At 33.0% G+C, this 17,552-nt stretch overlaps 1 protein-coding gene across 6 annotated transcripts in view; it reads right to left on the reverse strand.

The window, feature by feature from the left end:
* The window catches only part of MTDH (metadherin), a 53,084-nt gene that overhangs the window by 24,159 nt on the left and 11,373 nt on the right, over window positions 1–17,552 (reverse strand). For 3 of the 6 annotated variants that reach the window (XM_039853829.1, XM_039853831.1, XM_039853826.1), the window contains exons 2-5: window positions 17,011–17,112; window positions 2,624–2,708; window positions 1,728–1,904; window positions 276–341 (exon numbers count right to left, since the gene is read on the reverse strand). In XM_039853829.1, the coding sequence (XP_039709763.1) occupies window positions 276–341; window positions 1,728–1,904; window positions 2,624–2,708; window positions 17,011–17,112 (430 nt within the window). The remainder of the gene's footprint in view (window positions 1–275; window positions 342–1,727; window positions 1,905–2,623; window positions 2,709–17,010; window positions 17,113–17,552) is intronic. The other 3 variants (XM_039853832.1, XM_039853830.1, XM_039853828.1) reach the window with 1 other exon arrangement.

Consider the following 17,552-nt stretch of genomic DNA (forward strand, 5'->3'; position numbering starts at 1 on the left):
AAATAGTAATAACCTATTTACTAAAGGAATGTTTTTACGCATGTTACACATAAGAGAGAAGGGGAAACAACTAGAACATACCAAAGACTGTTAGAAGTGGGAGTGATTTTTCTTTTTATCTATTTTCCAAAATCTCTGGGCTGTGATTGTTACTTTAGTAATTAAAAATCATTTTAAGCTTTTTTTTCCCTTCTGTGTCATTCATGTGAGGAAAGAGACATGTAAGTTTCTATTTTGATGGGCCTTCAATTTAAGTTACATTTAATTTCTCTCACCCTGAAGTGAAGAATCTCCTTTTCCAGACTTAAAGTTGCTAACTTGAATATTTAGATGAGAATCACCTGGTTAAAATAGAAATAAAATTTATTTAATACTAAATAGGCCACTATGCACATTAAATTAGGAGTAACATACAAATTAATTTTACTTACTATTTATAATAAATTGCTCCTTCAAGTACTAAAAATTCTTTCACTGGAAAAGAGCCATTTTTACTCACAACATATTTCACATTTCCTTAAGGAAGTGAGCTCTTTAGTTACCAGATTCTTAGTCAATTAAAATGCCAATAAAGGATCTGAAAATTGTCCAAGTAAATATAGAGTCAGCCTTTCTATAATGGTTATCGAGATTCTTTTAAGTAGGAACTGGAGAACTGGGCTCTGTAATTGGATTCAACTTTGCCATCTCAACAATACCAGCTGCCTTTTCAACAATCCTGGAAGCAAACACATCAGCTTAGGAACTTTGCCAGTATTTGGGACCAGGACTTAGGAAATATGTCAAAGAGGTGAGAATACATGTTATAACAAAGATACTATTTCTCTGATACTAAGAAGCATAATGATCACAATGTATCAGAAAACAAGCATGACTCAGGATTGTGCTAGCAAGGAAGGCATGCACAAAACAATGAAAAAGGGTTACCAACAAAAACACTAAAGTATGGCTAATATGTGACAGTGAAAATGGTTAAGTAGAAGTCATTGCTGTACCAAAGCAATAAATTCCACTAAGTCATCAAGAAAAAAGAAAAAGATAACAAGGCTAAGAAAGTGGTGGAGAGGCAATTTATAAAAAGATGAAGATAAGTCAATGCCTTGAAGCAAATTGAATAATATCACTCTGCAGATTGATGTCCCCAGAGTAAAAATGATGGCAATGTGAAGAGCTATCAAGAAGCCATCAGTATTAGGTAGTTTGAGCCCTGGAGATAGCTTGGGAAGAACGTTAGTTCAATAATCTTTGAAGTTCCAGTCTAGCTTTATCAAACACCTATGGCATTCTCAAAAAGTTAGGGCAATAAGAAGCCCTGCAATACCCAGAGCATGCTTGTTTCATCTTGGAGTGAAAGTACCCAACATGCAAAATGATGACAAATAATTCCACTTAATATGTTGTCCACTATAAGAAATGAAGATGTAAGAGAGTTGGGGCAAAGGAAAATACACAAGAAAAAAAGAGGCAACATCATTTTCTCATGAGATTCAAGGCAGAAAGGCAAGTTTAATTTAATAGGCCATTCATTAGGCAGTATGTGACAAGTAACACTGCCGGTATCAGGTAAACCAATACATGGTCCACACTGCTCTCACGAAGCGGGGTAGGTATATCAGCACAATTATGTAGGCAGTTCAAAATAGTCAGATTTTGACATAATGATATTTTGTATATCTGATTAAAAGGAGTTGGAGTTGATGAATCACTCTTATGTTCCACTAATATACCTTTATTCTTCTTGGAACCAACAGGAAATGATGCAGTTGTAAGTTGCTCGGTGGTAACTGTGATGGTATTTTCTATCCCAGGGATAGTTGAATCCAATGAACCAGAATCAGTCTGCACCTTATCACGTTTACGTTGCTGTCGTTTCTCTCTGTGACTAATTTTAGTTTCCCAGGCTCCTGACACAGCCCCAGAAAAAAAAATGTTATTCAGTAAGGGGAAAACAAAAAAGGTGTAGTTTCAGGGGGAGGGGAGGAAATGGGGTAGGGCACACAAAAATATCATGATAAATTTAGATATTAAACTAAAAAGCAAGAGTACGGATTCTATTAATTTATCCTAAGATTTATTCTAATCTCATTATGTTGTGTTAGGCAGCTAACTGCCATTATTTATTCTCATAATGTTTATCAAATTTGTCATCTATGGTTTAAGAAAAATAATATATAAGTCATCTTGTATCTTTATCTTGCTTGACAGAACTGATAGGAGTGTTATATATAACTACTAATAACTGAGTTTATTAGGTGATGACAATAAATGGCTCACTAAAAAATTTTGCATACAGCCCTCTAGGGATAGCATATTTAAGAACAAAGGGGAAAAACCCAAAACATACTCTAGGAAACAAAGACAAAACAAATGGCTTTTCAATTGCTCAAGATATTGAGCTAGACCTTAAATTTCAAGATATTCCTTTAGGAAAAGTATTATTAGATCCTTAAATGATTTAGATTAAAAAGTGTTTCCTAACAATGTCACAGATCTGTACATTAAAATCTACAGTTATTAAAAGAACTAGATACAAGATTAAGCAAAACAAATGCAGCTTTGTTATAATGCACTTTGGTAAAAAGGATTAAACTTTTTTCTATAGTCCTTTCACTTGCTCAAATACCTTCATCAACTTCCTTTCCATCATGGCGTGAACTGTTTTGCACTGCTTTAGCATCTGACTTTGATTTCTTCTTATTTTTCTTTGACTGAAAGTAAAATAAAATGTTACTTAATATTTCATTATGTTTTTAAAAAGATAGGAGTCAGTAAAATACATAATGAAATGCATAATGCTGACAACCAAAATATTAATGTTTGATTAAAAAACAACATATTAAATGGCAATAATAGGTTACCATTTATTGAGTGGTTACTACATGGCTATTTTATACTCATTTATTAATTGTTTAAAAACTCAATGGAGAGGTATTATTTCTTTTTACAGATGAGAAAATGAAGACTTAGAGATGTTACATATTAGATAGGCTGTTCTGGGTCACATTAGGATAGTAAATGGTAGAATCGAATCAGGAAATAGGTCTCTCTGGCTCCAAAGTCTGTGCCCTTATACATCATGCTATCCTAACTTAAATCATAAAGTATTAAAATATGGTGTTTTTAGAACAATAAAATTAAAATCCTTTTCTCAGTGTTCAGAAAATAAATGATGTACTGATTATTGGTTTTGGATTTCATAAAGCTGACTATTGGCATACCCTACGTATAATAAATTAATGTCAATTGTACAAAGTAGATATTTTGTCAGTTTCAAAGCAACATGAAACATCTAGGATTTATATATAGTAGATGTTTAATACTTCATTTAAGAAAAAAATACACACACACAAGATATGAACATTTTGGAATGGACTTCTAACTCCCTTCCAATAGTATTTTCTCCTTTCAAAAGTTCACTGAAAACGTCATAAAACCATGATTTGTATGTTTTGATAAATGCTTCCAGAAAATATTAATGAAATAGTGATTTTATTTATACTGTGCATTCACTAATTTATTTATTGAGATTGACTATGCAGTACTGCTGTGCACTGTCTTAAAATTAAGTTTACAACTAAACAGTGATTCTATCTTTATAAATGTTTTTTATGGGTAAGCAGTAAATGAGTTTAAGTAAGCAATAAATGACAGCTAACTGTTTTTCCTAACGAAAAACTACTTGCAAATATTCTCAAGTGGCATGACCTCTTTTATTTTTGTTGTTTTTGCTGGCATGACCTCTTTAACGCAATTTAAAATTGTCTTTAATGATGGAAGTATATTAAAAAAACTATTAAACCTTTTTTTACATTCCCTATAGTTGATGTGCATTTGTTTATTTCATTGCATGTTCTTATTATCATGAACATGTATCATGTTTAACGTATTGCGCTTTATTACATCTACCAAACCAGGCTCATATTTACTTTTTAAAAAATAAGATATAATCCACATATGATACTTACCTTTTTTAAGTGCATAATTTAGTGGTTTTTTAGTATATCTGAAGTTGCACACTGTCACCATTATCTAATTCCAGAACATTTCCAACTACCCAAAAAAGAAATGCAATACCCAGTAGCAGTCCCTCCCCACTACCTTTTTCCCACTGGCACCCACAATGAATCTGTCTGTCTGTCTCTGATATACACTCTTAAGTAAGGATAACACATTGAGTATCTGTCAATACAGTCAAGAGCGTGGGTCAGCAAACTTTTTCTACAAAGGACCAAATAGTAAATATTTTAGGCTTTGCAGGCCATATGGTTCTACATGTAGCAATCACACAACTCTGCCACTGTAGCATGATAGTAGCCATATATAATATATAATTGAAAGGGTGTGACTGTGTTCCAATAAAATTTTATTTACAAAAATAAGCATCTGGCTGCATTTGGGGGGCCAGAGTTTGCCAACCCTGATCTGGAGCAGCCCTGTCAAACAGAAATATAATGCAGGCCACATATGTAATTCAAAAATTTTAGAAGACACATGCTAAAAATTAAAAAAAAAATAGGTAACATTAATAATGTATTTATTTGAACACATCCAAAATACTATCATTTTGAAATGTAATCAATAAAAAAAGACTATTAATATAAAGATAGTATGAAAAAGAGTGCTAACTAGCCACATGTGGCAAGTGGCTATCTTGTCAGACAGTGCAGAACTATAGGAACTAACTAAAAGTAACACCCATTTTACAGGTTAAGGAACCTGAGGCCATACAGAGATTAGCCTGCTGCTCTTAGAAATATTCTACTATTCTGTCTTTCTACATTTAACTCCAAATACAAATTTTATCATGTATTAGCTATGGGATTCTGGGCTAAATCATTCTAAACCCTTTCCCCCATTATTTGGGCCAAAAGTTCCTACTGACCTCACATAGGGTTCTTTTAAGGATTAAGTAAAACGTGAAAGCAGATTGCTAACTACAAAGCAGCACACGTAAAAAGGTTTTTTTAAAGGAGAGAAACTATGAAAAAAGATAGAGATTACATTCACGCTGAAATCAATACTGTGATTTGTCACTAAATCTTCAGAAAAAACAAGAAAGATTATCTTGGTTTAGGCTTTAGTCTTGTTTGATTTTAATATTTATTACCTTTAAAAGTAACTAAAAAATAATACCCAGATGAGATTTAATATTATTAAAAACTTTAAAATAAATATGCATACGTACTACTAATTTGCCCCAGTCATCCTACTGAGGTGAAACAAATGTCTTACTTCTGAGCAGCTCCGTTACAGCTAATACTTTTGAAGGAAAACTGGGAACACATACAGTTTTGGCTCCATTGTCACTAAAGCCTCCCCCACCCTCATTTGTTGTCAGGTTCTACCATGGAGCTAAGTGAATTATTAAACTAGCCTCTCTTGCATGGTCTTCATGCAATCAAGATTTATTAAATACCTACTATGTAACAGACATTGTTTTAGAACCTTGGTTTACAGAACTGAATAAAAGTTTCTACTTATAGAAACTGTGCTATAATCTAATAGGAGAAATAGGTATGTAAATGAGACATTTGGAGAAATTCTTATCTTCAAGGGCTTCCCTGCCAATGCTCATCTCCCAACATATCTATGCCAGTCCAATTAATTTACATTTCCATTAAAAAAATCCCAGACATTTCCTCTCAGCTATAACATATAATTCCTTATATGACATATAAGGTCTTCTACAAGTTAATCTCAACCTTATATTCTTTTATCACATATATAATCATTTGGTTCCAACAAGACTGTCATCTCTAAACATTCTTGTCTGCCCAAGTTGTACTGATTGTGGATTTCCTCTCAAAATAAAGTGCTGCAGCCAGGGTGTGTAGGGTGATTTTCTTTATACCCTGAACATCTGATTGATATTCAATATCTGAAATGACCTGTACTCATTTTTTCTTCTTAACCCAGCTCAAGTTCTACCCCATTTGCTCTATTCCTGTCGCTTTCCCCTTTTTCTCTCCCCTACATACAATCTTGTATCTTTAAACATTTAAAACTGCCATGAATTTTACCATTTGTCACAAACTTCCTTAGACACTGCCAATCCTGTTTAACTGTGCAAGTGTTCATATACATATATATATATACACACACACACACATATATATTTTTAAAAAATAACATGAACTTTCTGAAAGCAGAATAAAAGAATCAATAGAATCTTTATTTTGCTTTATTTAAATGATTCATGACAGGTACTGATATACGAAAATGAAGAAAAAAAGAAATCTGCTCTTTAGGAAGTCTGTCTAGCATCAGATATTAGCAGAGGCTCAGACGTAGCACAAAGGAAACTGCTTTAACCAAAACCTCCAACATTATTTGAAACAAGTATCAATTAAAACATTAGAAGAGATCTGAAAAATTTGTAAAGGAAATCTCTCCTTACTGACTTCCATTAGAATTTCACATTTTGTCTTCTCTTCAGCTCATACACACAATACAGATATTACAAAAAGTTTAAACTGTAATAGTCTCATTAGAAGAAACCTGTCAGTTATGTCAAATATATATGTATATGTATATATGCATATGTGTAGGTATATACATAGATACACACACATAAAGAGCACATATATGCATGAATAAACAAACAAACGAATAAATAAAAATACTCCTTAGTGAATGAGTGCAACAGAGGTAGATGTGAACAAAACAAACTCCATCTCTGTGTCCTGGATTTCATTTTTAAGTTTCATGCTGTGACCTCTGACCAACTTCATTGTGCTTAGGAAGCATACAAAGCCTCTAGTTGATGATTATCTGTGTTCCTTAAAATGTAGCCATAAACCATTTTTGTTAGCAACAGCCATAATGGCATGAAAACCAAGATAAATATCAAACTGGTAATAGTATAGATTATAAGCAATCATCTATCACAAGACCACCAGGAGGTATGACCCCTGCCATTACTGCATTCTTTGTCCCTTTGTCTGGTCAACTGTTAGTACTAAAGTCAGACTATCAAAAAAGTACTGTAACAGGGGTCTGTGGTGGAGAATAACGCACAAAACTGCTGGGCCGTCTGTCTGCTCTGGCCTAATATTCCCATAAGTAAATTACACTTGTAATAAATTCTGTTACAGTCTATGGAATCTTTTAGTCTGAAAGTATCTTCTCGTTTTGGTGGCCATTACACCTTTGCCCCACTGTTGGACAAAGGAATTAAATGGACAATGACACACACAATACACACACACACACACACACACACACACACACACACACACACAGTAGGTATTTAGCCGCTTGGGACTTACTATTTGCATTTTGAACAGCAAATGACTCTAGTTTTTAGAATTTAGACAATTAAAGAACTTCAATAATCATTAGATCCAATATCATTACTTTTAAAAACTACCAAAGAATATTTACAAAATACAATGGATAAGTTCTTAGGAAATTCTCAGTACCCAAAGAAATTAGTTTAGAGAATTCTAAAAACTCATTGGAAGGAATTATCCAAAAATGCAAATAAGCAGCACCAATACCCAGATAGTAACCTATGTGTGGAATATACGGTAAGTCACTCAAATAGAACATTTGAGTTAAGTATGCCAGGTAGAGGGGCTTGCTGTTCACTCTCATAGCAATGGTGAAATAAGCTTGTTGTTCTTATACTTCTGTGAGAAAAAATTGAGCATATACTCCAAAATGTTTATTTGAAAATTTTGTACATATCCTACTACTGGTAATGTAAACAGTTGTAAAACATAACTATTTTTAACGAGAGCAATATGACTATGCTTCATTATTTTTGAATAAATTCATTTATTTTAATATGACTATGCTTCATTATTTTTGAATAAATTCATTTATTTGAATAAATTCATTTATTTTAATATTTTTGAATAAATTCATTTATTTTAATATGCTTCATTATTTTTGAATAAATTCATTTATTTTAATATCTGACAAAGGTAAAGAGAGCCAAATGGAGGACATACGCCATCATGACAATAATTTTTCAATCTAATTCTCTAAATATGCCAAAGTTTTTGTGGAACTTTAGTATAATTCACTCTTTCTCCACATCAACCAGTTATTCCTGCATTTGAATCTATAGGTTCTACTTTTGGGGGGGCGGTATCGTTAACAAATGGATTCACTACAAAGATTTAGAAAGTTTTAAAAAATACTGGTGTAGTGCTGTCGCTTATACAGCTCTTTCTAATTAACCCAAGTCAGTCTCAGAGTAATTCTATGAAGCAGATGCTATTATTTCCACTTTACAGATGAGAAAAGGGAGGTACAGAGAGATTAACCAACTCCAAGATCATGTAATTAGCAAAGTGATGGAACTGGGATTTGATCTCATATAAGTGTGTTCTAGAATCTGGGCTGCTAAATGCTCTTTTTCTGTCAGAAAACTGTTCCCAAGCTGTTAAATTGTGCATATATGAGAATTTTCACAAGTAACTGACAAGTCATTTTAATTAACAATATCACATAATGATTTAAACTTTTCAGAATACACTCTTCATTGCATGAGTGTCTTAAAAAAAAAAAAATCAGCTATTTTCAGACACCTTGTTAAACTTTCCTTAACAATGAAGAGACAGATTAATATAAAATTTTCCCAAAAGTATCTGCTAAGCGGATAACCATTTGTCATTATGAAAAGATCAACACATTTAAAACACTTAGTTTTTACTGTTAAAAAAAAAAAAAATGTGTGGCCCACTTTTAAAGTTGTACCCTGAATCACCTTATAATCAAATACAATAACCATCTTATAACTAAATAGCTATAAAAGTGTTTTGCCACAATATAATTAATGAATCTTTTTTATAGAATAAAAGATTCTACATTCTATTCTAGATGATTACCACCTTGTCCTTACCATAATTTAAAGGTCTTCCAATTTGCAGTTAGGCTTTAACATCTTTTGTCATCATAGTTTTCTAGAAATAACACAGTGAACAAATTTCATGCCTGGTGCTATCTTTATAACTTTATCTCTTTACCCTCCAAGTTTTATTTTCTTGGTTTAATTTCAGTCTAGTGGCCCCTCCATTGGTGATTTTTTATTCAGTTTTTCCACACAAAATTTTTTTTTATTAAAAAAGTGATTTAATGTTGAGAATACATCCCTGTATCTCTTTAGTTGCTCACAAAAAGAGTTCTTTATGCATTTCATTATTAAAATAGAATCTAGTAAGTTCCCCAAGCTGTAATGTTAGAAACATCTGTACTTTCTCTCAATTTGCAATTTACTGATACTAATTAAAGCATTAGTAAGCATTAGTAGTGTTTTTATGCTGCGTCCAACAGTATATGCTGATGAAGGAAGTGTGTTCGTTGATTGTCATATTCTTTTTGCTAATTTTACCATGGCAGAAAGAATAAGTGTTTTCCCATGGTATGTCTCTCTTTAAACAATAAGCTGCAAGAGAAACTTCTAAATATTTTTATTTTGTAAAATTCTGTCATACTGAGTACTGCATAAACAAACATCTCTAAAGAAAACTAAAGATAAGTCTTCACATTCTGAATGCTTAGATGGCCTGCTAATTAGGACAGTTTCAGAGTATTTTTAGCTAAAATCTTAAGGCACAGTATAGATGGGACAGGTTTCTTATCAAAAGAAATATATTCCTATTTCAAAATCTTCCTTGATTTCAATTTTGGAGGACCAATGATCTGTTTAAATCGTCTTAAATTTGCTTGCATTATTATCATCTACAATCTGCAGCTTCTTGATAAGTTTGTTTACTAAAGGTTAGTTTAGGTTAAACTGCGTAGTACAATCAATTAACACATAGAATTGAGCACACATATGTTGCAATCTGTCAGACTATGCTATAAGCAAAGAATCAATGAGAGTACTTTTCCACTTGTAACTTCCCATTCTTCTCAGGATCCCTCTCACAGTGTCTTACTACCCCCTCTAACATTCTAAACAAGGGTGTCAATGGCTAGTAGCCACATGTAAAATATGAGTAAAGCCTAATTTTTAAAAAATAAAAAACCAAGTATAAACAGGAAGGCTAATATTTTCTTTCATCATCCCAATGGATCTTCTTGTATACTCCACTTTGAAGACTGTGGTCTTAAAAGCATATGCTGAAGTAGTTCTAGGACTAAGTAATTTGCCCTCAAATTCACAGAACTTAAAAAATCAAACAATTATGAGCTGGTTATCAAAGAAAACTCACAAAGACGACTTTCCTAATTAAGCTCATCTTTAATTTCTTAACATTGAATGAATATTCCTAAGATTAGACAATAACCCCAAAATAAGTGACATCATTTATTAGAGTGACAAAAGGTACATTTTGACAGTAAAACTAGATCGACTCAAATGGCTAACTGCTCTCTTAGCAGATTTTGCTATTTTGAAGAATTGCAAAGTATAAAGAAAGGCAGGGCAGCGCCCAATTCCTGCTGAAAATATCAACTTAGAGAGTATAACCTATTATTTGTAGAGCATCAAAACTATCATAAAAGGGATACTGTACAAATTTTAAGTTAAATGACACTTTACAATTAGTTACACAAAGCTTAGTAGCCAATTTCCGAATGTAATCCTTATTCAATTAATTAATCCTCTATTCTGGAAAGTACTGGTCCATAAAAATTTTAGTGAACTGGTATCTGTAATATGTTTTGCCCTATAATCATCTAAAGTCTCTGTTGGGAATGTCAGGAGTGATAAAGGAAATGAAAAAGAGGATGCTGAGTATTTTATAAAGGTTAGAAAAGAATGTTATGATGCTCTGGTCCATCGACTAGCAGCTGGTATATAAGGTTTTTTTACTGACTCATGGCAAAAACGGTTCTATTTTCTATTTTAGTTCTTTCTACTTCCACTGTGTCAAATTCCTTTCTTTTTTTGTACTGGTGATTTTTAAAATGTACATGACAAAATTAATAATTGTTAGTGAAATTTATTTTGAAAACTTTTAGCAACTGCTACTTGAAAAGCCTGAGAACCATTGCTTTAGGATCAATTTCAACCACTTTCTGTCTTGACAAATAAGGCATGTACTTTATAATGCTCCAAATTTTGGCACTATTCATTTTTCTCACTTGTCTCAAACATACAGATAAGTTGGGCATGGTTAAATGGCAAAAAATAGGTGGCCCAAGGGGCATACTAATTACATTTCTCTACTTTGTCTGTACCAGCAGTTCTTAGTAACCTGGTGCCACAATGTCAGAATGAAATTAATTATGAAAAGTATCACAAACCTTTTTAAAAGTAGAGAGGTTTGCAACTGATTTCTCCTTTGGGGGTGGGTGGGGGCAGGGTAATTTAAACTACAGTCAAGATTATTCCATTTACTATATTCTGATACATTTTGCTGGTAGGAAATAAGTTATAGGTACAGAAAGTGCCTACAACTTTCACTTTACTTCTTTCTCCTTACTCTGGTATTTATTTTCTTCCACATCACTTATCATCAACTGACATTAGAGAATACATTAGTTGTATTTCCCACTAAACTTCATGAAAATCGTGACTCTTTTTTCAATGATTTTACCAATTATATTCCTAGTGCCTAATTAAGCTCATCCGTTTTACCATTATATTCCTAGTGCCTAGAATAGTACCTTGCACACAGAAGGTATTCAATTAATATTTGGTTAATCAATGAAAGAGCCTAAAACTAGACTGCATTACATATAGCCCTGGCTGTCCAACTCTCACTGCCTCCCCACATAAAACCTCTGAGCTATTATATTTGTATACTTGATCCATCACCCAAGCCATAAAATTATTTAAATGTTTGGTGGGAGCTCATAAATTATGGTATATCACACAGCAGCATGACTATCAACTCGCAATCTTAAGAAATTTACAAGAAACCTTTCTTAAGAATTCTTTTTATCTAGCCCCGAACTCTTTCCCAGCTATGTTTCTCCCATTTCCAATAGCTTAAAAAATTAATTTCACTTGGAAATCCCATTCTCACCTCAATCTTAGCATGTTTAAAACCAAATTCACCATTTCACTGTATTTTGATCCCCTCTTGCCACTTACTGCCTGAAGCAACCATAGTATCATGGAAAAATGATGGTCTAGAGCAGAAGACCTGGTTCTGGTCTCAGTTCTGCTATTAGGAGTTTAGACACAAAGGTCTAGGAGCAGAAATGAGGATTCTCTGGAAAGATATTCCTTCTTTTATATAAAACTACTTTGTTTACCTTAAAAGGGAACCTTGAAAACCCAAGAAATCATGACACTATAGACTCTGTGGCACAAGGGAGCCTAAAAGGTCCAGAGTTCAAGACCTAGATAATCAGACCACACCAAGGCACTCCATGTAACGAAACATTTTAATGAATCTGAAGGACTATATTAGGAGTTTGAAATAGGGGTTCAGGAAAAAGAGGTCATATGTAAATATTTTAGGCTTTGCAGACTATAAGGCCTCTGTCTCAAGCACCCAACTTTGCTGTTGTAGTACAAAGCAGCCATAGACAATAAAAATATGTGTCTGTGTTCCAACAAAACTTTCAGATATAGAGCCAGAATGACCAGCAGATCATGGTTCGCTGGTTTTAAAACTATAGTTTCTAAAATGTATTAAGGAAAGTAAAACACAAGTACATGTGAACTCTCTGGGCATGAAGGCAGTCTCTATTTTGCTAAGAACTGCTATAGCTTATGCTTGTTTAAAAATCAATGCTGCCTCAGAATAATTCTGTCTTTAGTCTTCTAAACACTGATCACTGCTAGTGCACTGGTTCTCAAATTTCTTGGTCATAGGCTATTCCTTTAGACTCTTAAAACACACTTAAAACAAAGAGCCTTTGTTTATGTGGGTTATACCTGGTATCTATCATATTAAAAATTTAAACTACGATATTATTTAAATTTATATTAATTTCAAAACAATAAACTAATTATTGTATAATTATATCTACATAAAAATATTTTCCAAAACAAAAACATTTTAGTGAGAAGGGTGGCATATTTTACATCTGCAAATATCTTTGATGTGTGGCTTCATAAAAGACAGCTGGATTCACCTATCTGCTTTTGCATTCAATTTACTGATATTTTATGGAAGCACATAAAGAAAATCTGGCTACGTATACATAGATATGTAACTGGAAACAAAAGGAGTATTTTAATAGTTTTTTCAGATAATTGTGATATTTGATATCACACAAACGATTAGTCGTTGCCAAGGGCTGAGGTAAGGAGAGCAGTGGGAATAAAGGGGAGTGAATGCTAGCTAATGGGCACAAGATTTCTTCCTGGGAAGAGAAAAATGCTAAAAAATTAGATTGTGGTGATGGTTATACAACTCCACAAATAGACTAAAATCATACACTTGAAGCAAATTTTATAACCATAAAATATTTCAAAATAAAGCTGTTTTAACTAAAAAGAAAAAACCAACGTGTCTGGAGCTTAAAGAGGGTAAGATTAGGAAAAGAGATTTGTGCCACAGGCAGGGGCTTTAGTTATGGTCAAGATTATGGAGTAAAAGCAATAGAAAGTTACGAAGGGTTTTAGGTTGAGGAAGAAAAAAACTATTACACTCAAACTTGTGAGTTGGTAGTTTATTAAAAATTGTTACAATGGGAATCTGAAACAGCATTAATGAACTTTCCATATTCTTTTACATTAAAATCCACTGGTCTACAATGTACTTTGAATGAATCTTTTACACTTGCTTGATTTTGTAATATGCAAGCATTAGTCTTTTGGAAAATATTGGTTCACTGAATCATACACATCTTCCAAAATGTTAAAACATTCCATTATATACAATTTATTTTTTAAAAAATCACATTTGTTAACATCACAACTGATTTCATCAGAAATTCTTTAAGCCCTGGGATGTTATCAAGCTCATGGTGGCAGATACAAATTTTCCAAATTCTGAATATCCATGAAGTGACAGGATCATCTTGATTATTTTGAGAAAATGTCTGCAAATACCCAAGTCTAAATAACCATGGCCTATCAGTTGATCTTTCAAATAAAAATGAAGTTACATAAAATAAGTGGCTAATCCAGCTTGCAATTCAATTGTGCAGGTGTTTTTCCACAAGACAACCATTTTTCTTTGGTTATGTAGCATACTTTATACATAATTCCTATTTCAGTATAGAGAATAATTAAAAAGCATGTATTCAAAGGTAAAGATTTAATAAAATTAACAATTATTTTTACTGCTTCATCAAGGATATTCTTAAAGGAAACTAGCGTTTATTTGTTTATTATTATGATGAGTGGACTGTAATAAAGAATACCATTACTAGTAGTTTGATGTGACGCCCTTGATTTCTGTTGAGTCAGCAGTTTTATCTACTATTGCTTTTGTAACATTAGTGCAAATATCAACACAGTGAAAAGGGCAAATAATATCTTAGTTATTATAAAAATAGTTTTGTTTTCTGCAACCCCTCCTCAGGGGTCCATAGACCACACTTTAGAACTGCTGTCTCAGGGAAACTGAGGGAGCATTATTTACTAGCTATATGATCTTGGGTAAGTCACTAAACTCTTTTTAATGAGCTATTATAAAATGTCTGTGTGTGTGTGCACGTGTGTATTCACCCCTCTCCGAGCTGTTAATCACGATTAAGAGATGTGGGAGTATTCTGTATACTGTGTAGCATCATAAAAATGCTAAGAGCATACTAACACATAAAATAAATGATAACAGTATTTCGGTAGACATCACTGAAATCATCTGACCAATGTGATGGTGACCGAATTTTATACATTTGTTTCTGTTGTTTCTCCTACTAACAACCTTTATACTTTTATCTTAATTCAGACCCTTACAATCATAGATGCAAGACTGAACTATCAATCATAAGTGTTGCGCCAGGTTTTACATCCTAATACACCTACTCTATATCTAAGCTTTTAATCATATCTCAACCCCGCCCTGACCAGTCAAACTTGTCTAGGGCTTTCCCATGAGTATGTCTGAATATGTTCTTTTGTTTCAGCTGAATAATGTCTGATTGTGTCATATCCAAAACAAAACAAAAGAAAAAAAACTTTATAGATTTATAACTCTTGTCACATCCAGTTTTTAGACAAAGTTTTATCTATGAGGCCTACTCAAGTGATAGGGCAAGGTATTCACTATCACAGCTTAGAGTGCAATTACTGTATGGGCAAACTGCAATTCTCAAAGTGTCTAAGATGTGGCTCTGAGAGGAAAACAAACGTACAAGAAAATAAGTTAAGGTGCATAAGTAGATCTAAGATATGTCTGTTTACAAAAGAAAGAAAAGAAGTCTAAAAATGTCACTTATTTAAAACACAAAAACACAGTGCAATAGTATAAAAAATTAACTGAAATCAGAGAGTCACCTGGATTGAATCAAGTTAAAAAGCATAAATTCAAGATGCAGGATGGCAAAAAGAAACACTAGCCATCAGCTGAAGCATTTATTCTTTGCAAAAAGTAAAATCAAACAGACAATAAACCAAAAGTAGAAGCTTTGTACTGAACAAGCAACAGCAACTTAGAGGAGGAGGGACTGTTAAGTGATTAACAACACCTGGGCTTTGGCATCACAATGAGCAGGGTTCAAATCCCAGTTCAGAAACTGTATGAAATTAGTGAAAACACAAAATCTGTCTATGCCTCAGAGCCCTTATCTGTAAAATGGGGCTATTACTGTCTGCCTGGCAGTATTTGAAAGGATCAGAAATGATACAGATAAGTAAAAGGCAGATTTTGAAGTGAGGATAAAGAAACGTGAATAAATATTCTATAAAGCCTTAAAGGTATACCTAGTAGGTGCTCAATAAGTTGTCCCCACTAGCTATAGTAAATATATTTATATATATACTCATATCTCATCTTGCACAATGTCTGCCATATTATAGAGTACAAATGTCAATTATTATAATTATTTCCTTTCATAAGAAATTTCAGAATAATTGCAAACTTCAAACTGTGGTTTTACATCCTGATACATACACTCTATATATGATTAATCAATCAGAGATAAATGGAGTTTGTTAATTATTCCAGCTATACAATTCTTCTTTTCAGAAGAATTCAGAGTGGAAGCAGGACTAAGTATAAAATGCTCACGAATACAGAGAAAGCCCAGAAACAAGATGGGAAAAGTATACATTTATATTAAGCATATAAACTATTCATGGTATAAATTCACAATCCTTAAATTGTATGCTAACTTGTTAATACAAGTCACTTACTATTTATTTTTCTGCCAATTTCCCTGGGTTACAGGGGGAGAATTGATCTCACCACTTCTTCAGATATTTTGAATCTGCAAGCATTAAGAAACTGGAGCAACTATTTTATACCACTATTCTACGGAGCTGGAGCTGCTGCACTCTGGTTCCTAGAAATCCTTTACCTATCTGTGCTTGTTTTTGGTTTGTTTTTGTAAAAAGAAGTTATGCACGCATAGGCATGGGGGTGGGAGGGGCGGGGGCAGAGTATTCAATGTACTAAAAAATGTTAAATAAAAAGTCCCTCTCCTACAACAGGTGGAAACACTGTTAACAGCTTCTTGTACATCTGCCTACTTTACAAATTAAATCAAACAAAAATGGGTCAGTTCTAACATTGGCAACTGAAAAATGATTAAAAGTTCATGTTAGCTTGGGATAAGTTAGATGGGCTTATTTAAAAATTTAAAAATTTATAAGTGCATAGCCAAACCTTTTGATAATGACCTGAGTATATTTTCTTTTGTTAAAAACAAAACAAAACAAACTTAAACTATGTCTATAAGTAGATGATTATGTCTTCATCATGACAGAAATTTATTTTAACACAATACCATAGGACAATTTTGCTAAGCTTTCTATGTCAGAAATGTACTATTAAGAAAGGTAATATAATTCTGTTTTCAAATAAGAGGTATGTTACACATCTGGAATCTTCACCACCCATCCGTCTGCTATGATTACTTGAGGTTTTCAATTTTCCTTAAATAGGGGGTATATGTACAATTTTGTGAAACAGAGAAGCATCATTTGTATATGTCGCTCTCTTTATTAAGAGCCTTGCATTTAATTTTATATGCTCCCAAACTTACCTTTTCATTTTTCTTTTCTGTCTCTAATGACTGCTTTGCTGTTACACTTCGAGGAGTTCGGACAACTTCCTCCTCAGCCACTTCAATGGTCCGTCCATTTGGCTGCACAGGCAACAAAAAAGAATCTTGTTATCAAATGGTTTGGCAGATCAAACCAAAGATTTGTACTCAGGAAACAGATTATACTACAAAAAGTTCTACCCCTGACCCAAATTAAAAAGGTTTTTGCACAGTCATGTTATCTAAAGTACTTGGACTCTTTATTATCCTAGTAATTGTTTTGTAATAAAGAAAATCTATAAATAAAATTCTGTACTACAAATGAAATTTTTTTATCTCACCCAGGTAACTCCCTCAAACAAACATACAAAAAATAATGGATTAGAAGCAAGAAAAAGGAGAACTAAACTGTATTTGCACTCTGACCAAAGTTAATGAACTTTTTCAGTCAAGGTCCAGGGAAAGCCATAGATGATGCAAATGAATGAGTGTGGCTGAGTTCCAATAAAACTTTACTTGCAAACACAGGTAAAGAACTAAAT

This window comes from Pteropus medius, unplaced genomic scaffold, assembly GCF_902729225.1.
Source record: "Pteropus medius unplaced genomic scaffold, Ma_sr-lr_union100, whole genome shotgun sequence".
NCBI classification, from domain to species: domain Eukaryota; kingdom Metazoa; phylum Chordata; class Mammalia; order Chiroptera; family Pteropodidae; genus Pteropus; species Pteropus medius.